The sequence below is a fragment of the Pygoscelis adeliae genome, unplaced genomic scaffold (assembly GCF_000699105.1).
Source record: "Pygoscelis adeliae isolate BGI_AS28 unplaced genomic scaffold, ASM69910v1 Scaffold202, whole genome shotgun sequence".
NCBI lineage: Eukaryota > Metazoa > Chordata > Aves > Sphenisciformes > Spheniscidae > Pygoscelis > Pygoscelis adeliae.
Window position 1 is genome coordinate 2,269,643 of NW_008824544.1, and position 22,158 is coordinate 2,291,800.

At 39.1% G+C, this 22,158-nt stretch overlaps 1 protein-coding gene across 1 annotated transcript in view; it reads left to right on the plus strand.

Annotated features, from left to right (window-relative positions):
- CDC123 (cell division cycle 123) overlaps window positions 1-21,995 on the plus strand; it is a 39,350-nt gene extending 17,355 nt beyond the window's left edge. The window contains exons 8-14 of the mRNA XM_009321773.1: window positions 619-667; window positions 2,298-2,373; window positions 4,484-4,606; window positions 8,857-8,885; window positions 14,452-14,580; window positions 16,449-16,586; window positions 17,389-21,995. Of these exons, the coding sequence (XP_009320048.1) occupies window positions 619-667; window positions 2,298-2,373; window positions 4,484-4,606; window positions 8,857-8,885; window positions 14,452-14,580; window positions 16,449-16,586; window positions 17,389-17,415 (571 nt within the window). The 3' untranslated portion in view covers window positions 17,416-21,995. The remainder of the gene's footprint in view (window positions 1-618; window positions 668-2,297; window positions 2,374-4,483; window positions 4,607-8,856; window positions 8,886-14,451; window positions 14,581-16,448; window positions 16,587-17,388) is intronic.
- Window positions 21,996-22,158: the final 163 nt, after the last annotated feature.

The following is a 22,158-nucleotide window of genomic DNA, read 5'->3' on the forward strand; positions in this document are numbered from 1 at the left end:
CCTTCTCTTCTCTAGGCTGAACAACCCCAACTCTCTCAGCCTTTCTTCATAGCAGAGGTGTTCCACCCCCCTGATCATTTTAGTGGCCCTCTTCTGGACTCGCTCCAACAGGTCCATGTCTGTCTTATGCTGAGGGCTCCAGAGCTGGACGCAGTGCTCCAGGTGAGGTCTCACCAGAGCAGAGTAGAGGGGCAGAATCACCTCCCTTGACCTGCTGGCCACGCTGCTTGTGATGCAGCCCAGGATACGGTTGGCCTTCTGGGCTGCGAGCGCACATTGCTGGCTCATGTCCAGCTTTTCATCCACCCGTACCCCCAAGTCCTTCTCAGCAGGGCTGCTCTCCATCCCTTCATCCCCCAGCCTGTATTGATACTGGGGGTTGCCCCGACCCAGGTGCAGGACCTTGCGCTTGGCCTTGTTAAACCTCATGAGGTTCACACGGGCCCATAATTGTCAAAAGGAGGTTTGTTGCTGATGTATTGAATTTACTTGGTTTATATGTCTCGGAGATAATTTAACAGTAGCTTTTGTGATTCACAGTTCGGGGTTATTTTTCTCAATATGGCTAAAAGCTTATATGTAAAAGCAGATTTTGATGACTGCGCCTTACTTTTCCAGATTTATTCACTGTACTGATGATTCCCCTGATCCTTCCTTGGGCTATGAGGTAAGACTGTTTGCGTGATTTCTAGGTAATTTAAATGAATTGGTCACAGGCAGGCTGCCATTTGTGCTTGGGTATGTGCCCATAAAATTTTTTTTGTTTATTTTAATTGTGTTGCTCGGGCAGTGTGCTACAGGTCATAAGAAGTTCATTTAATTACAGATCAGAGATGAGCTAAAGTTCAGACATTTGAAGCTTCCTTGCAGTTTCCTCTCATGTCTGCCAGGTTTTGCCAGGAAGGACAAGTTCAATAGCTGAAAGTCATATATTCTTGATAGTACACTGCTCGTGAATATCACAACTAAGGCTACTAAGAGAAGCTAGCTGTAGTAGCTGGGGACATCCTGAACTGAAGTAGTCCATTGTATCTTGTTTCATGTGCTCATTACCAGATTAAAATTTTAAGTTAGCAATGGACATATTAATAATGCTTTAAACTGTTCATGTCGTGCTATTGCTTTTATGATAGCATCTAGTCATGTCTCTAATAATTTTTATGTAAATATAGCATTTGTCATCATCCTGTGGGCTTAAAGGACTTTAGAAAAGTGAATGATCCCTGTTGTTTGTTTTTTTTTTTTTTTAAAGTATTATCTTAATGTGCTTTAAAAATACAGGACAACTGAAAGTTGGAACAAAGAGTTTCATGTTTACGCTGTAGTTAGGAGCGTCACCTTTGATTACTGAGGTTTTTCTACTGCTGTTGACAGGTGTTGGGAGTTTCCAGTACCCATGAGCAGTAATTGAGGCCTTCAAAATAATGGATCCATCTGAATACTTCAGCTTAGGAAATGCAGAAACTTGAGAAAGTGCCAGAGAGATGCTTTAATTACCAGGCAGTCTGTCCTATTGACTCTAATAGTTTGGTTACTATTTCTGTCCCGTGTCCTTATTTTAACTGGTTTGCGCCTTCAAAGGCGTCACAGAAATCTGCTTGGGTGCATACCAGAATAGAGAGGTTGATTTGGTTAAATTTAATTCTGCTCATCAGCTCTTTTCACTAGGGAGCAACTTTCTGCCAATTCCATGACAGATTTGTTGTATTGTACAGCAGGGTTTTTTGTTTTCTGTGCTTTATCATTAATGTAACTTTGAAGTTGTTTCATAAATAATTTCAGTTATAAATGCCATACAAAATGGAAGAACATAAGGTAATTAAGGTGGGAAGGGGCCTCAGGAGGTCTCTAGTCCATTCTCATGTTCAAAGCCAGGTAAGCATTGGCATTTTATCAAATCTGGTCTGAAAACCTCAGTGGATGGGGGCTGCGCAACCTCTATGAGGGAGCTGTTGCAATGCTTGACAGTCCTCATGGTGAAAAAGTTTCTTCTTATGTCCAGTCTGAACCTTTCTACTTTAAATGAGTTTGGACTAGATGATCTTTAAAGGTGCCTTCCAACCAAAAGTGTTCTGTGATTCTATGAAATAATATTAAGTCTAATTGCTTTGAAGTATTTACTAAGATAATCATGTGAACTGCAGGTTAAGATTGTTTTGTTTTCTTGTATCAGGAATAACTTCAGAGGCCATCTTATCATTAGAGCCAAACTGTAGGTCTAGAAGGTATACCTGTTGACAAAAAGTTACCTGTTACCTTTCTGAAACAATACTTTGTTATTTGTTTTTCCTCTATAGCTTGTTCTTCGCAAATGGTGTGAGCTAATCCCTGGCGCAGAATTCAGATGCTTTGTCAAGGAAAACAAGCTTATAGGTACTGATTTTCGTAAAGATAAAATTATTAGGTGAAGTTCTGAGGAGTTTGTCTGATTCCTTGAATCAGCACTAAATATGAAGACAGTTCTTTCTTAACACACCTCATTTCTGGAATTGATGTTTTCTTTTTCTTTCTGTAATTTAAAATGTGGCATACCACGTTTCTCTTTCCACTGTATTTGAAAGCCTGATGACATAGCATGCTCGATATTACAGTCTAGTCTTCGTTGTTTCTCCTGGCTGCTTCTCAGCGTGGTGACTATGTGCTTGTTTTGGATGTGCCTTTTTGTACCTGTTAGGAGCTGTCAGCAGTTTGTCTCTCCATCCTGTCCCACCGCTGTGAATCGTCAGGAGCGTACTCACTGTTCTTTGTTTCCCGGTCTGGGTGTCCTATGGAGCTCCATATAGATGTTTCGGGATGCGCTAATCTAGGTGCTGTCAACATACACCATTCTCATAGCCCTTTTATTTGGCTGTTCCTTCTGGTGCTTCCACACTCATCTTCCCATTCTCTCTCCATTTATGCCAGTTACAGGGTTTATTACGGTTCTCTGTAACAGAGTTTATCTTGCTAATAGCAGAGATTCTCCATTAAGCCGGTATTGCTTAATGTCTGCTGACATAGCTTTTTAAAGGGGGAAGAGCTGAATCCTGTCCTGTTACGTGCTGCTGGAACACCACAACCGCCAGATATATGCATCACTGTAACAACCTCTAAAACATTTGAATGTAGATTTATTATAGAATATATATAGTGATATTTACTTTCAAATACCTCAAAGCATTTGTACGCTGGCTAATTAAACGCTCTACGTTTCATTACTAGGTTTTGAAACCTAGTAGATCTACCAGTATGGGGTTTTTTTAGCTAGAACTCCAGCTGCATTTCTGAAGACAGTTCCAAGATTTTTCACAATATGTTCCCATGCTCTTAAAATTAATAAGCCTGTCAGTCAAGCTAAGGAGTGATATTGCACAGTGTAGTGAATGATTTTCCAGTTACACATCTGCATCCCCTGAGATGCCACCATCTCTTGGTTTTGGTTTTTAGACCTGAGTTAAGCTTTGCAGCGGTATGAATAATTCAAAGTTCCACTGACATCATAAACTTTATATGAACTTTTTTTAAGAGCACGTCTTTGGAGGTAGTCAGTACCTCCAAACTTAATCTCTGCATTTTGTATATGGTTAAAACAGCAAACTACCATAATTGATACATCTTGGGGGATTCTGGCTTTTTCTTCCGTTAAATAGCATGAGTTACTCATTCTGCATTGATGGGGCAGGTCTTGATTTGACATTTGTCCAGCAGGGTGTTGCAGTGACTTATGTTGACGTATCCTGTATGAGAACTTCCATCACTTAAGATGCATGCAAGCATATAATCCTGTTGATGTCAACTTAAACTATTGTCTTGTAGACAAACAAATGTCTGAAATTAAGAGCTTGTGATGTAGCTGGAATAGTTTATTTAATGTCAGATATGCAAGACAGCCCTCGCAGGGGGCAAATGGAAGAAATAAGGTACTAGACTGCATGCCATCTCGTTGATTTTAGGATTTAAGGTTTCACCTGTAGTGTCTTATTAAACAGGTAAGCTCTATCCCACGCCTAAAAAAAATTGGTTAAATGAGAATCTTTATGGTATGTTAGGATCTATCATCTTTGCTAATGTGCAAGCCTGGCCTCTACCCCTTTCATTTCACGGTTCCAAATTCTGGTCCCTATATCTGATGTGCAGAACAGAAAAGGTCTTTGGCCAGAGTAACCAGGGGGAATAAAACTGGAAGGAAAAGACAGGAACTGAATACTTAAATGCAGGCAAAGGTTCATCCTGAAATTCACTTTAAAATAGTCAAAGAGTATACATATAAAGTGAGGTTCACAAAATGTAGGGCAGAACTGTTAAAGGAAAAAATTCCTAATGGAAGTGCTTTAAGTATTGGAGAATAAAGTCAAACAGTAAGTAATTCTTAATGGTTGAAACATGAGAGAACCCCGTCTTCTGAAATATAAATTATAACATATGTGTCTCTGATAACTGCATTTTGTCTGGTTCGTTTTTTGCATGCCTAAAGCTCTTTATAATCAACTAAAATTATTCACAGGTATATCCCAGAGGGACTACACTCAATACTACGATCATATCTCTAAGCAACATGAGGAGATCTGTAGATCAATACAGGAGTTTTTCAAGAAACACATACAGTATAAATTCTTGGATGAAGATTGTAAGTATCTTAAGACTTCGATTAGCAAGGGGAGCATGGGGGAGGGAAGGAGGATGTTTATGAAGGTTTTTAAATACTTACTGCATACATAGTTACAAAGACTTAAAAACAGAAACGAAGGGTCTACCTCTTTGAAGTTCTTTTGCAGGGTACTGGGAGGTTTGAAATTGAAAGGGCTTGTAGGGCAAACTCCACAGAAATGAGACCTGTCCTCCTGCCCCCTTGCTGTTGCTGAGCCAGGCTCATTTCCTCCACAGCGCACCGAGTTGCAATGTGCTAAATTCCAGTTTACTGCTGGAGATCTGTGGAAAAACGGGTACTTCTCAATAAATAGTGGCATCCCCAATATTTTAAGTCTGTGGATATGCATCTCTCTCTTCGTAGCTATTGCTTTCACAGGGCTTGGTTCTTTTTAACATGGGAGAGTCTTATAGCTCTTGTGGCTAGAGCATGCAGAGCAGTGTAGTTTCTGAGTGACTATAAAATTGGGAACAAAAAAACCCTGAAGGAGTAGGCTGGAGCTTTTCAGGAAAACACGACAAATGAGTAAAAGATCCCTTCAGAATGCATAATGATTTTTTTTTTTTGAAGGCTTTTTCCCCTTATACTTGTTTTTAATTAAGAAAAATTCTAAACCTGAGAAGTGAGGTAGGAAATGCTTAACAAAAGATATTTAGTAGTAAGAAGAATACTGGTTTATAAAGATGTTGTCAGATGTTTGCTGCTAAATTATTGATGTATTCCTTGAAGAAAGGATTTGTAAGTTTCTTTTCAGTAAGTTTGTCCTGGTTTTGGCTGGGATAGAGTTAATTTTCTTCCTAGTAGCTGGTACAGTGCTGTGTTTGGGATTCAGTACAAGAATGATGTTGATAACACACTGATGTTTTAGTTGTTGCTAAGTAGTGCTTACACTAGTCAAGGACTTTTCAGCTTCTCATGCCCTGCCAGCAAGAGGCTGGGAGGGGGCACAGCCAGGACAGCTGACCCAAACTGGCCAAAGGGACATGCCATACCATGTGACGTCATGCTCAGTACATAAACTGGGGGAAGCTGGCCGGGGGGGTGGGTGCTGCTCAGGGTCTGGCTGGGCATTGGTCGGTGGGTGGTGAGCAGTTGCACTGTGCATCACTTGCTTTGTATATTCTTTTATCATTATTATTATTATTATTTTTCCTTCCTTTTCTGCCCTATTAAATTGTCTTTATCTCAACCCACAAATTTTACTTTTTTTTTCTTCTAGTGAGTAAACAGCTGTGTGGTGTTTAGCTGCCTGCCGGGTTAAACCACAACGAAGTTATAATAATTTCTCCTAGCATATTGATGCATGGCAGTTTAGCTGCTAAACTTTTGAATAAAGGCCATGGTATTTGATACACCTAAGCAGCCCAAGTAAATTGTCTTATTCTTTAAATGTGGAGTCCTTTGCAAATTGTATTGGAAATAATTTTCTGACATGGTTTAGTGAGAATTGAACAGTGTTCTGTTGTGATGGGTGATCAGGAGTGGTGAAAAATATGATGAAAAAACTTAAATTGGGTCTGGCGTGGGCCAAACCTCAGTTCAGTAAAATACGTAAACATAAGAATTGTCTGGCAGTTGTATTGTCTTCTATAAAGCTTTGAGTACTCAACCTTCAGGTAAGTTTTGAACATGGTTAATTATTTTCCTGAGCCACCAGAGCAGTCAAATAGATCTGTCCTGTCTGACTTGCTGAAAAAGATCCTTCTAATGCCAGTCTGTCTTACATTAAAATTCTTAATAATTTGACTCTGCAGGGTTCCTTTATTTCAGTCCAGAGAAGTTCTCAAGGACCCCTCCTTGGAGAAGAATAGTAGTCTGGAAATCAGTATACTAAGTTAATAGGTCTATAGGCCTAATGTTTTGAAGTAAGATCAGTCATATAGATCTGACATTCTGATTACTGTCTTTTAATTTTCCTCTGTGTTCCAAAGTAATTTTAGCTGGTATGTAATCAACTGATAGATAAGAATTCAGGGCACTATTTTTGGAAATTGATGCCTAGTTTTAGGCTCTGAAACTGCTGTCTGGTGAACTGAAAGGTCTGAAGTGGCATCTTACGTAAAGGACATAAAACTATGCCATCTGAGTTACCTTCTGGGAAAAGGAGGTTTCAGGTGGCCTTCTGAGATGAAGGTTTGCTAACCTTTTGTTTTTAGGCACTAAATGCTGGTGACTTGTCCTTCTGCAGAGAAATGCCATGCAGAAAATGTTTTCTGGTTGTTTGTGTGTGGGGTTTTTTTGTTTTGTTTTGTTTTTTTATACCAGCCTTCATTCATCCCCCACCTTATCCCTTGATCCACTGTCTGGTAGCATGTGTGTTGTTAACAACAAAAATCTGGGTTTGCTCGTTTGTTCACTTTTAAAAGGAAAGGTATTATAGCTTTTTTCCTGACTTCTTGTTTCGTTGGGGATTTTGATGCTGTTTGCTCTGCTTTTTCCTCTTGGTCTGGTAGCATCTCCAGATGGAAGAGTTGAGTCAGAGCAGCTGAAGCATTGCAGAGTCAGAGCAGTAGGATAACAGATGGGTGAATGCTTTATAAATACTTCTAAATGATGTTAGAACCTTCTAAATACCTCTCATAAGAGCCCACTTTGAACAGTGTTCTGGAGGTATTGATACTTACTGTAGAGTTGAGCCTTGGCTTACCCTTCATTTTGAGCAATTGCTGATAAAGCTTTACTACAGTTTGCTGGGACACGACACTCCTGCTCTGAGGTTGTCCCTAAGAACAGGGAACAGTTCAGGTTTTCTCCTCTGTTTAGTGTTTGTGAGTGTTCTGAACTAGTCACCAACGTGCAATCGGTCTTAACAGGGATGTAAATTCTGCTAAATGCCATTAGCCTCATTGATTGCCACAGGCTTGCTTTAAGCTGACAGGTGTCATTTTATAATAAAGCTCAGATGCAAGTTTTCTATTAATGAAATATGACTAATGAGAGTACATGGTACAGGCAAAAAGTTCAGCTGGAGAGGAAACTTAAGGTTGCTGTGCTTCTCTTCACATTGATGACTTAGCCACCAAGGGCTTGTCTTCTCAAGAAAATCATAGCACTTAAGTCCGGAGTGACATTTTAAATTGACGTAGCTGAGCTTGTGCAAAAAGCTGTGTGGATTTTTAGCCTGTATGGTCAAAAACAGTTACGTGACTGGCTTTGGTGCTGCCTAGTTGTGGTTTGCCCTTAGCCCAGCCAACTTCACATGAAATGTTAGATTAAGCTGCTGAGTAGCTTTACATGCATGGACATGATCAATCAACATCCGTGTTACTGACGGGCAGCTTCCTGAGTAGTCACCGAGGCTCAAATGTTCTTCAGTCATATCCCGAGTTTAGTTTATCCCACATGTATTGGGAAATCTCTTAGCTGAAATATTCCCTTCCTTATTAGTGAAGGAAATGACAACACAGCATTTCTCTGAGGTTTTTCTAGATCTGGCTTTTCTTTTTCTTTCTTTCTGCTAAACTGGTACAACTTCTGCATGTAGTCATGCCTGAATGCTTATCTGTCGATTTCTCTAGCTGAATAGAAAGACAAAGATTTGTTTAACCATACAGAACAGAAGTGAATAGAAAGATGCAGGTACAAAGATTCATGCTTAATTAAGTCAAGGGGAGGGACAACAGTGGAGCTGCAAGGCAGCTTTGCGTCAATCACCGAGTAGCAAAGGGTCTGTTTGAAAGAGTTGTTGATAATCAGTAGGTGTGCTGTCTCTGCTCTGGGTTACATTAAACATAGCCATTTCACTGCCACCTCCTCCTCAGCACGCCCACCAAGCTCTTTGTTCCTACAACCGGTTTGTCTTGTTATCTGCTGAAGTCCTAATCTCCTTCAAGCAGGAACTTTCTCATATTAATTGTTTGTGCAGTGTCTAGCACGGTGGAGTCTTGATCCTTCCTTGAAATGTCTCCGTTGTGCTGTAAACCAAACAGCAGTAATGTCAAAGATAAGCTTCTCTCTGTGCTAAGAGTTTATCAAATGTTCTTCACTGGGGGTGAAAATCAACAGAAGAAACCGGCACTAAATGGAAAAACCCGGCAGTTGATCTCTCAGTGCATTAACAGTAGTTATAGAAATGTTTCAACTCCCTCTTGGAAATGAACCTAATTGCTGTTCTTTAGACATACTGACTTTGTAGACTGTGCTGTGTACACAAGTATCTATTCAGATTTAGACATCTTCTGTGAAATAATATATCTTTTAAGATTAACTTTTTTTTTTCTCCTTTTCAGTTGTTTTTGATGTGTACAGAGACAGCAGGGTAAGTGAACAATAGGTTATATGTAATTGTTTGTTCTGTGGAAACTCTTCCTGAAATGCTACAGAGATGAAGCAAATAATAGCTTCCTCTTCCTAGAAGCACTCCTGGCAAAAAAAAAAACCCCACCAAAACAAAACCCAAAACAAAACAAAAACAAACAAAAAACCCAAACTACTTGATGTTATCATTCTGTTCCCCAGGTCTTTTTTCTATGTTAGACACTGTTCACAGTAGGAGAATAATAGGATTAGGCGTGTAAATATGTCTGTGCCAGTGATGTAATTATTTAGTAAATATCTTCCAGAGAAGTAGTCTGTCTTAAAACACATAACTTTGGCTTCAGCTGCAATTCTGTCAGTTCTATGAATCAACTGAAGGCAACTTAGTTTTCATTATGACACGGAGAGTCTTTGCTGAAATAATTTAGGATAGAATAGAATATTTCAGTTGCAAGGGACCTACAACGATCATCTAGTCCAAATGCCTGACCAATTCAGGGCTGACCAAAAATTAAAGCGTGTTATTAAAGGCATTGTCCAAATGCCTCTTAAACACTGACAGGCTTGGGGCATTTTCTTTTAAGATAGGTTCTTAATCAATATCGTGCGACATTACTAAATTGTTTTAGTGAAGCACTACCTGTTACTAAGGTTCCCTCTGCATAGTGCTTACTCTGGGTGCTTTTGACGGAAACGTATCTGAACATGCAGCCAGAATGGCTGTGATATTTCAAAAAATAGGGCAGGGGTGATATTTTGCTCACTAAAAAAAATTTTGGGGATTCTTACAAAAAATAATTCCTTGGGTTTTTTATTCCCCCCCCCCCCGATGTTTTTCCCTATATTATCTGAACTCATCAAAACTAATCATTAATATTTCTTCAGATTATCCATGTGAGGTTGGAAAATGTTAACTTGTACTTCATATATCAAAGTCTAGGGTACAAAGGGATAGTTGTCAAAAGAGTATATGAATGTGGTGTGCCCAGTTTGTGACAGATAGAAGCTAATTTTTTCTTTTCAAACTGCTCCAGCTGTGGTTCTGAGTGCTCGGCAGATCAGAACCCTGAACATCCAGATAGTGACGGAGTGGGGAGAAATGTCCCATCTGAACTTCAGCTGCCAATATTAGTCACCTTAACGTCTCCTAGTGTCAATAGAGAGAAATATGTCAGATGAATTGTGCTTGAAAGGCATGCATGTATTGTTTTAAAAGCAACCACAACCAAAAATGCATTATGTAGCCTTAAACCTCAAAACCTGATTTTGGGAATCACAACCTGATTTTGGGAATCACATTAGTGCATGAGAAGTAAGTCTTTGTTTTAGCTTATTTTTTTCCAAAACCTAAACCAGAACTGCAAAAAAAATGGCTATATACTTTTGCTGTATACATTTATGAGTCTCACTGCTTGACTTGTTTACAGTTATGGGATTGGAGGATGTCTTTATTTGAGCTGAGTTGGGAGTATTCGTAGTAAGTCCTGATTCTGACTTTGAATGTTGCTAAAGTATTTTGTAATTGTGTAATAGTAAATCATGCCATAGTTTGCAAAACAGAAACTAAACAGGAATGTGTGTCATGTGGAAAACAACTATTGTATTGTTACTCAGCAGAACTTTTAACGTAGGTACCTAAAATCAGGCTATGGGCTAAAAACAGCCATGCTGAATGGTAATGAAAATTACCTGCCCAGGCTCAGATCGTCAGACTTGAGGATGCTGTCAGGCAAAATGAGGAGCAACGCTTCAGCATTGAACAAGGTTCTGCCGTTGGGTACTCTGCCTCACAGCTGAGGCATGAAGGCAGATTATTTAAGTAAAAGGTTTCAGCCTGTGTGATCTCAAATGAGCAGTGTTTCTTCATCTGTCAAGATAAAATATATCTGTGTAGATATCTCTGGGTGCCTTCTACCCTCAGGTCTTGTAAACTGCCAGATAGCCCTTTGTGTGTCAGATCCTCCTCCTTTCACACATACTTTTGTGGTTTGTGACTGTATTATTCATCGCTCCCTTTGTGTGTGAGTTACTGGCAGCAAAAGAATATTGAATGTTGCCGAGTGTGATTAATTTCCAGAGCCTGTGCTTCTCATCAGGCTGGTTGCACGGCAGCCTCACCTACAGAATGAGAGAAATGTCCAGTGGCTGCTTATTTTAAATTCTTTCAACTCTAAATATTCAGCTTGGAGAAGCTTGTTTTTTGATGTGCTTGTGAATGAGAGCAATCCCCTCCCCGTGCTTGCTTTAGTTACTTGAGATACTGTATGGAGTAGGCTGCCACAGGTCCTGCTCGTCGAGTTGGAGGGTGGCATAGTAGCAGCAGTGGCCTGGTTGAGAACAAGCTTTTATGTGTCTGCCTTTCCTGTTACGCTCTCTTCACCAAGCTCATCTGAGCTAGTGCCTGACTGCAGACAAGTCATCTTTTAAGGAAAAAACGCTGCCATCCAAGCTGGATGATCTGGAGACCTAGTCCTGAAGAGGTTATGTTGCAGGACTGGTAGCCTGTTTTCATTTGGATCCACGGGTTTTTGGTTTTTTCTTTTTGCTGCTAGCAGTTCACAATCGTTGTGCAACAGCTGACAAGCCTGAGAATCAGCTCTGCTGTTGCTCTTTGCGTATCTCCCAGGTGTTAACAACTTGTAACCATGTTCAAGACAAGTCACTGTGGTAAGACAAAGACATGCAGTGAGTGGCTCCAGACCCCTGCTAGCTCACAGCTGCTCTTGTTAAGGTGCAAACTAGTGCTTGTGTTTGTGCCTTGTGAGCATTGTCACTGTGCATGAAGGGGCAGCTGGAATTAGGGAGATGTAACAGTTCAGTTTGCATTTTATCTATCTTTTAACTTCCTTTAAACAGTCTTTGTCATAGGCACTTCCTTTCAGCAGCATGTTGCTTAATGCTTTAGTAAAACAAAGCACGAAGCTGACATGATATGGTAAATCTATTGGTTCCTGTTTTAGGACGAGAAAAAAATCTTATGTCATATGGGTTGGGTTTTATTTTTTCCCCTCCAGATATGCACAACTTTGCTTTCCTGGCTTGTGCATTTCTGTGCTCTCGTATGACAAAGATTACTAATACTAGAAGATGGCAGATAAATAGCTTTACTACTGCTCTTTAGATACACAGTGCAAGTCATCTGAAACTACATTTATATCATGATACTGCATGTAAGACTTGAAAGAGCATTTAATCTTAAGAAAAGACAGTTTGGTTACTGACCCAGAGTTATATACACTCCCTTTAATGAGCCCTGAAAAGGGATATTTAGTTTGTTTTGCCATTTCTCATCAATTTGCAGCTACCAAAGCTCAGTGCAGATTTAAGACCATCTGAAGGAAACAGTTGGTGGTGTAGATGGTGTACGGCTGTCTGCAGGGAGGGGAAAATACTGCTGGGTGCTCACAAAAAACAGGTGTTGCTTTCAGTAGTATCAAAACCAATTTTCAGTTTTTTCCAGGGTACATTTCTTCACTAGAGAAATGATCTTGAGTTTCTATGAAAAAGCTGAGTTTCACGTATTTGGGGTGAGGAGGAGTCTCTGTGAAAGCTTTTCATAGGGAAGTCCTTTGTTTATTAAGTGTAAACATTTCTGATGCGAGGAAAGATTCTCTGAACTGCTGAATGAACTTTGCCAACCATTGCTTCTGTCTGTGATTAAACTGGTTCATTAGCTTGTTTTTCTAGTGTGATAGAATGAATCTAAAATTACAGATTCCTCCTCCTGCTGCCTTTTGGAGCTAACAAGATGTCCCCATTAGCAAAAGTAAAACATCACTTATAATGAGAATTTATGACTGCCTTTTGAAGAGGAACAGAGATGGAAAATGCTAGCAGAGCTTGCCCCTGTTTGCTCTCTGCATTGATGGTGTACATTGATTAGTGCAGAAGTGTTGCAACTAGCCACGAAGATTTGTGCTTCTTCACCCTTCTGAAACAAGTAAGAAACCACTCAGGTCTGTGTCCCCGCAATTTGCAGTTTCTTTTGTAGCCGTCTGGTTTCAGTCCTGCTGTTGGGGTGCATTGGCTTGTTAAAATTTGCTCTGCAAGAGCTGTACCCTGTGGATGTGCCCTGAGAGAGAGAGACCTGTGAAAGCCTGCGTGCAACCACACACTCACTGCTCGGGGTGCTGGCTCAGTTCCAGTTTACAGGTACTATCACTGGTTTCATCTGTGCTGGCAGTCCCCCCACCTGCATGAGTAACCTCGCTATGGATGATAACAGACCAGCCAGAGCACTTCTGTTCTCTGTTGGATGGGTTTCCATGCGTTTCCTATTCTATAGTGGGTTAGTGCCTGTGGCGGTAGCTTAGGTAGTGTGAGTGGGAGAGGAAGTCTCCATGTTACTCTGTGACTGAAGGCTTCAAAAGCATCTTTGTAAGTTAGAAGCCAGATGGCTGTAGTGTAAATCATTGAAGATATTTGCTGTTTCTATCACGATAGGGAAGATCTTTTAAAGAAAGAAGATCCTTCAGGAATGAGGGAAAGAAAGAGAAAGCAACATAAGTTTTTAGTAGCTACACAGTCTTCAGGTTTGGTTCCCAATTCCAGCTGATCTTTAATAAACACAATAAAACCCTTCAGTCCTGCTTATGTTACAGCAACCTTTTTCTTTCCATATTTGATAGATCTAATTTCTTCCAGATGTAATACTTGTTTTGCAAATTCTTACTAGCAGTTGTAGTCATATTTCATTATAATTTATTATAATGTTTTGTTTTATTTGACTAGATGACACTTTCTTCAATAAGAAAAGATGGCCCGGTGCTGGGGGTTGTATCTTGAGATGACTCAAAGAACACAAACTATTTCTTGCTCCCCTGCAGACATCTCTGTTACCTTTAATATGTCATGTTAGTCTCTCTGCTTTCATTTTTCAGTTGTAAAACAGGCATGCTATTGTGCATACTACCAGAACTGTTTGGAACACAAATGTATTAAAGATGAGGCAGGAGAAACTAGTCTGGACTACCAGTAATGGCTATATTAAAAATGCCTTTAAGTTATTCTTTATTTCTCTCTATCTATGCAGCACCTTTCAGCTTTCATGATCTCCACTAGCATTTTGCAGACCCTGCATTTTTAGAGTCCCTTCTGAGACCAAGAACAGCAATTCCTGTAGACTGCTGAATGTACAGCAGTGCTGAGGTGGATTTTGATGGAAAGCAAAATCCCTGTTTGGGTGGGTTTTGTGTTTGTGGAGGGTTTTTTGGTGTGGGTTTTTTTTTTTTCCATTCCTTGTTCATACTGTCTGGGGATCTTGGAGGACCAGAGGGGATTAGACAGAACTTCTGTGGTCTCATCTGAAAGCACCTTGCATAGAACTGAATTCAGTTTATTTGAGCTCTGTCTGATCTTCTGTTTAAAACAAATAAATAAATTAGTAAGTCATAGCTTGCTGTGTTTTAAAACTGTGTCTAATGTAAAGGATGTTAGAATATTTTACGTGTTTAAAACCAGGTGATTTCAATTTTGACATCTTTTTATCTAAAGACCATACTACAGTAATATATGTGTTCTGATTTTTTTTTTCTTTTTGTTTTAATTATTCTATTGTTACATTGCAGGGCAAGATTTGGTTAATAGATTTTAACCCATTTGGTGAAGTAACAGACTCCCTGCTGTTTACGTGGGAAGAACTGATCTCTGGGAAAAACTTGAAAGGAGAGCAGGGTGAAGGGGAAGCAACAGAACAGGTACAGCCCTGCGGTGAGGGAGGCTGGCTAACAAATCCAGCAGGCGTTATGGCCTTTTTTTCTCCTTTCTCTTTCTTTCTTTGTTATAATCAAATTGTGATGCAAATCCCATTGAAGTAAATGGATGTCCTTAACTCTTTGTAAGTAGAATCTACCTTATTAGACAGTAATTAATCTCAACAAGTATCATATGCTAGTTTTAGATTAATCTCAACAAGTATCATATGCTAGTTTTAGATGCCTGCAAGGGAATTTTTAGTTCAAACAGTACAAGCCCATATTGCAGCTTTGACCACATGGCGAAGAAGATGCCGTGAAACTTGCTTTTATGCAGTTTTGATGCGCTCTTTTCAATTTCTCTTAAAATCTGTTACTTTTCTATTTAATCACTTAAAGTTCTGCTTTGTTCCTGAGATCTGTCATACAGTTTCCCAGAGCTCCAGATTTATGTTTGGGGGGAGGCAGAAAGAAGCTTAACTTCTGTCTCTTCCTCAGATCAAATACCCTCAGGGAAGCGTTGTCCTCTGGTTGAACTCCCTGGACTTGCAGAGCAGGGCTTTTCTATCCCTCTTCCAAGCTGCATTGCCTCCATAAAAACAAATAACTTCCCGTTAATACGGAGAGGGAGGAATAGTCTTCATTTGTACTCCAGCTTTTTTCTCACTGCATGCTTGAGACCGAGTCCTCACATCTTAACGAGTCCTTGGACAGCTGGGTAGAAGATATAAAGTAGCATGTTACTTGATCTTGGGAAACACTTGGTAGTTATCTGAGGAGAGATGGCTAGTCAGATAGCATGGGCTTTTCTTTTATTTTCTACCTGTTAAACTGCCTTAGAGGTAACTTGAAATGACATGCTTTATTGAGCTGATTTTAACATCTGAGCTTTGCTTCAGTTCTGTTGCCATTTTCATAAAACATTGAAAGGGAAATACACCACTCTGCAGGCAATCATTCATGCCATTTTCTCTTAGTCTCACTGTGTGGCTATTGCTGTATGAAAACTCGTTCAGTGAACCTTCCTGCTAAAAGCCGTGTCTCCTTTGTTAAAACACACTCCCAATTCTTGAGCTGTCCATGGGACGCCTGGATTTTTGTTTTGAGGATTTATTTTTCTCGGTGCCAGACACTTTACACAGTTTTCTCTGCTGTAAGCCTGGATGAGAAGTAGAATGACTTGTCTTCATGCTTGGGCTTACATCCGATCACAGAATCTGGTGTGAAGTTACTGAACTTCTGTCTTTAAAATGAAGCTGCTTATTGCCATACAGTGGGCAATTATGTTGCATGTCACTGTGTTGAACTGAAAATTACATCAAGTTACCCAAAACCTGTTGCTACAATTGAGCGTTTAGAGATATTTTTGGGTATTTTGTAGAGATATATTTTCTTTCAGTAAGTAAACTGGTTGGAAAGCTTAGATCATAATTTCAGTAAGGTAATATTTGCAAACATGGGTTTAAACAAGGAAGCTGTGAAGACAAGTTTGGGATTCTAACGTAAAGACTTTCTTTATCCACATATTTATGTAGATACTATTGCCCAAAGTTCCTTATAGCTCTGTTATTACAGCACTGTTATAAGCGTATGTATATTAAATGCATGAATAATTGATACATTGTAGAAACTTTAAAGTGAGGGAATGATTGCCTTTATTTGACTGTTATTAACATTTTAACTTTTGTTCTTAAGTGGGCAGAATTTTTAATAAGAAAACTACAATTTTTAGAAAGCGCAGGTTTAGTTGAATGAATGCCAAATAAACTCATTGGCAAAGTGACTCAGACGATTTCACGGAGGAGTTCAAGAAACATTGCTAGCTTTATTCACGTACACTGTTCTTGTCTTATCCAATATCTTTTCCAAAGGACTATCCAGTTTTCCGTTGTACAAACAGTAAAGTTACTGTCCAGCCTAGTCCATACCTGAGTTACCGACTACCGAAAGATTTTGTGGACCTTTCTACAGGCGAGGATGTTCACAAATTAATTGACTTTCTTAAACTGGTAAGAAGTAGTGAAAAAAATTTCTGACCTTCCATCTTTGTGAAATGGCAACATCAAAGTGCCTGGAATTGTGCTTTTGTAATTAACATACGTTACATAATTACAGAAAAAGTAAGGTATGAAGCCATCATACAATGTATTGTTGGGTTGATTTTTTTTTTTTTAAAGTGGTGAAAAGCAAGCTTTCATACTGATTTCACTTCAGTTAATTTTATCTTTATGGGAACCAAAGAATGTAGTTTGACAAATCTTACTGAAGAACTTAGCTGTTTTCTTGTTTAAATGTAAATACAAATGTAGTATAAATGGAAATGTATTTTTTGAATGGCTGAAGCTAATGCTTTTAAGAACTTCTTTAAAAGTTAGATGATAAGTATATTAGGAAAAAACCTTAAACACTTGCTCCTTTTTCAGTTCAGTTTCTTTGTTCCTTTGAACATTGACATGAAAACACAACAACTTTGTAAGCTAGGGAAGGGAGGGCAGGTTGCTTTCATCTTGACCACCAACTTCTGCCACCACCATCATGTTTTCTGGTTCTTGTATATTCTGTTGGTTAATATACAGGGCAAGTCTTGTTCTTTACTGGAAATAAAATCCTATAGTTTGGGATGGGGGAGAGGGTTGATATTGCTCTGTTCCATTTGCTGGAAACATTATCTCTTACCATGCAAAAAATGGCTTAGAAATGCAGTCATTGTCTAATATCCATTGTATCTGGAAACACTTGTCATGATTTATTAGTGCTCTTACTTCAGATAACTGCGTCCTAACATTATGAACTCTCCTGTTCCATTGACAGAAAAGAAATCAGCAAGATGATGACTGAGGTATCAAGAAGCATTACATTGAATTACAAGCAAGAAATGTGGCAAAAGCTATATTTAGCGTAACTATTAAGCTATTGATTTAAAGAAAACCTGCTTTTTATAGTCAATGAAAGAACTGAAGAGGTGTTCATCCTGTGTGTCTGTTGGTTTATATAAAAATGTAGAAAAGCTTTTTCAGGGAAACGTGAAAGGTTAGGGTGAGTTCTCACTGGATTCCAGGTTAAATGCAATTATACCATGGTGCAAGCAAGCAACAATCTGAGTGCAGCTGAACGACTGCTTTCCCATCTCATAATGTGAAGATTGATGCCACTGAAGTACGCCATCGGACTCTTCAGTGATAAATACGACAGCATTTAATGCTTGTGTAGTTAAAACATCAAGCATTCTCTGAATTTAGGCATAGTCTTGCTTAAAATGTAGTATAGTCACAAGGAAAGGAATGTACTTTTTTTCTGTAGTAATCTTTTAAAATTGTATATTGACTTTGTTTTGGGAGCAGTTCTCATCCTTCCTTTATGTAAAAAAAGAGGAAGAAAAAAAAAGTGGAGAAGGGATTTTTTTTTTTTTTAATTTGTTATGAGGGCTAATACTTCATTTCAGAGAACAGCTATAGCTATCGTAGACTACTTAAGGTTTGAAAAATTTGCATTTCAGGAATTTGAAATTCTGAATGCATTTCAAGTAAAGTATTTTCACAGTGGCTAAAGCTATGAAATTTGATACTTCAAATTTCATTTCATTTTCATAGTAAAGCTTTCTTGAAACTTATTTTTTAACATGATTACATACTAGACATCATCTGTGGCTTTAATATAAATAGTTAAACGTAACATCAACCTGTAATTTTATATGTGGACTCAGTCTCTGTTTCTATCGTATCACGTCTCTGAGTTTCTTAAGAAAATGATTACTCTTTCAGCTCTTAAAATTCTGTATTCATTTGGTGATACTTCATTTTTTTTGTATAAAAGGAAGCTTGGCTAAATTTGGGGAAACAGAAGCTCTTGTTACTGATTGCTGTTATTTGGGAGGTGGGCGGAGGAGAGTTTCAGACGAAGAACCAACTGACTCTTGGATATAGGTGTTTGCATGGCATCAGTAATTTCTTCAGTGTGCACAATTCCTCTTGAAACAAAAGGACATTTGGAGGTGCTCATGGACCTGGAAATTGGTTCCTATTTTGAACCAGTCATGTGATACTTTGTGTGTGTATATAAAGCTGTTCATGTTTCTTTGCCTTGCTTTTGCTGTCAAATTGATACAGTACTCAGTTACAATCTGTTCTTAGATGTTAAATCTGAGCTTAGATGTTAAATTATTACTTACTGTCCTTATTTAGCTTCAGTTTTGAATACTTACTCTGGTTAAAGATTATGCAGATTAAGAATCCAGTTCTACCAAATACATTGATGAAACATCACAGATTAAAGCTCCTGGAGTCTGAGAGTACAGGATCTGCCCTACCCTTGAAGTGGTGGAATCTCCTTCTCAATAGCTTTTTGTACACAGATTATCATTAACTCAGGGCTGGGCTATACCTAGTCCTGCTGTACTGCAGGACTTTGGATGAGTTTATCTCACCCTTATCAGAGGGATTATTTGGGTATAAATGTCTCTTTAGAGACATTTAGATCAGGTAGGAACTTCAAAACATAAAAAGTCAACAAAGCTTTCCTTTTTCTTCTAAAGTTTCTAGCCATAACTTAAACTATTGTGATGATCTAACCACACTTCCTTTACACAGATAATGCCCTGGAATTTCCAGCAGATTCATAAATGCTTCTGAACTACGGAGTATTGTTTTTAAAAAATACCGATTCTTGGTTTAAAGCTGTAAGATAGTTTCCTGCATCTTTTTTGTGGGCTCCACTAATTAATTTACTATTATCACAGCTTTATCTGCTGGATATCCACCAGAACATATATGGTGTTGGGACCAGTCTGATGGGACCCTGTGCACTCTAGAGTGTCCCTTTAGGTGAGCGGGCTGGAGCGGTAGCCTTTTAACAGTCCTTTGCTTCTTGACTTTATTATTTATCCTGAAAATGGCATCCCCAAGTGAACTGACCGTCATCAGTGCAGAGCTCTTACATTTGCTGGCAGCTTTCATATGTTTGCAAGAACTGCAGTCTTCTGTGGGTGCTCTGCATTTTTAGCTCAGCTCTTCTAGGACAAATCGCAGTGGAATTGAACACTGGCCTAGCACCTGGCTCCCTAAAGGGCTTTGCTTGTTGCTGGCCTGTGCTGGTCCTCTAGTTAAAGGACCACCGTAATAACATGCTGTGCTGCTCCTGTCTTCTACCCAGTGCCCTCTGGCACAGCTTACCCCTCGGTCCCTCATCAGTTTCAACAGCTGTTTAACATACTCAGAGACTTCTGTTTGTAGTCATATGCTAGTGATAAGTGAATTCAACGTTTGTTTTTCTCCCCTATGATTTGCTAACAGATGACCAATCTGAATTAATGGACGGCTCAGCCAAGCTATCAAACACTGATAACTAACTTTCAGGGTTGCAGGAACTTATGCTAGTTCCTCTGGGCTTAGTCTTAATGAAGACCATAAGAGGTAGCAGAGCAAAAATACTAGTACCATGTTCAGGTCCTGATACAGAAGAGTCCCCACTATAAAAATCAGTTCTACATAATCAGATTCCCCAAAATGTCATATCCTTACAATTTAAATACATGCTTTATATTTACTTTGCTTCTTTCTCTAACTTCAGGTAACCAGATGTTGAATTTTTTTGTCTGCTAGATTAAAGATTCCTCTTCTAAAAGAATTTTCATCCCATACGATGTTTTGATCTGCAAGGATAATTAACAAACATATTCCGCTTGGGGACGTGAGGAAACTGATGTTGCTACATTAAAACTATTTCAGATCAGTTTTAAACTGAATAGTAATGACACTTTTAATTCTATTTTGGGTCATCATAAAATCAGTTTCTGCCTCTAGCCATCATACAGAAATTTGAAAATACAAAATTCCAGTTGTTCAGGCCCTTGTTCATGTGATTCAGTGATATGATCACCATTTGCTGAGTAAGGACTAATGACATCTAAGTTACACGCTTAAAACATTGTATACAGATATTTGTAATCTCACCTAGATAACAAACATGAGAAGTTTTAGAGTGCGGTAGCTTGTGATCATTTTATACAGACGCTTGCCAAACTGCATCCTCTGAAGAAATCGGGCTGTGTCTAATGGCTCGAGTGTAGTGACGCTCAGTTCTTGGACTGCAGCTCTGCCAGGAGTGCCAAAGAAAAGTCTTCATTGTTTCACAGCCAATGCTTGCGATATTTAATCTCCCAGATGGATAGTGGGGATCAGGATTCCAGTAACCCCATAAGTAGTAGTTATTAACATGTACCGGCTTAGTTCTGGATTTGGAATAATGCTCCTGTATTTCTCAGCTGCAGATTGTATGTTCTGTTTGTACTCCTTTGACGACGCTTTTTCCAGTGTTGTCCTCATCTTTCCTGACCCATCAATCCAATATGTGGGTGAATGTTAAGATTAAAATAAGTAGCAGCATGGATAATAACTGGTGTGAATTTCAAAATCTCTCTCTCCACTTCTTCCCCTCCCTCTTAGAGGTTTTTTTTTTTGAGTGGTGCTCTATAATACCTGAAAAAAACCTTAAAAGTAGGGGAATAGTAGCCAGCTCTGAGTCTCAGTAAAATGAATACCACTTGTTGGATTCTGGTCACAGTGTATGGCTTGTAAAAATCCCAACTGAATAGAAATGTCATGTGTCTCGTTCTTATGCGCTCTCCTGTTGCTGATGTTCAGGATGCAGTGCTGGCTGGAAAAAAGGTACTCGGTGAGATGCAGTTCAGATGCCCATTTAAGCAATATAGACCATTAGACTAAACTGTCATGGTTTCAGGCTATCAGGAGGGTGTTGCTGGATGAAAGGGTTCCAAAATAGATCAGTGGTAGCGTGGAGATGAGTAATAGCGTGGCACAAACCTGTGTAAAAATACTTCTGGTACCTTTGTGCACAACTGAGTTGGTTTAGCTTTCACAAACTGTCCCAAATCTGAAGTGTCGAATAGCTGGAGAAGACCATGGGGTATCTGTCAGTGAGCATAAATAGGCAAATCAGCTTGGCAACTGGTCAATAATTTCAACCTTAGAAGCCAAGGTTATACAATTCAGGTTGTGTTTGGAGAGCAAGTCTATCACTTCAAGAAATAATACTGAACTAAAATACGTATCTTTGGCTAAGAGAAGATGGGCCTTAAAGTGTAATACAGAAACAGACCATAGTGCTTTTGATTCATGATGGATACTTGGTGATGCTGATTTAGAGGCTCAATAAATCTGTCTTAACAAAAGTTTGCCCGGATGTTGAATTAAGTGTCTTTATTTCTGTTTGAATTTGATGACCTCTGTAAAGACAAAGTCTCCAACTTGTGGTCAACCTGCAATTATATAGAATTAAAATAAGACTTGTTGCCATAACTGCGATATTTTGTGCAGACCTGAAGCTTTCTCAAAGGTACGGAGTCCTTAAGCAGTAATGTGTGATTATAGATTTTTATAGTAATAAAGACATCGGCGCTGCAGTAAGAGTGGTTGGTTGTTTTTTTTTTTCCTGGGGGAGGGGAGAATGACCACTGCTATATTTCTTTGTGTGATCTGTTGTAGCAATGTACTCCCTGGGTACCGAGAGTGTTTTGACTGCTCTCAGGTCCTCTTAATAGCTGACCAGGCTTCTTCCAATTATGTG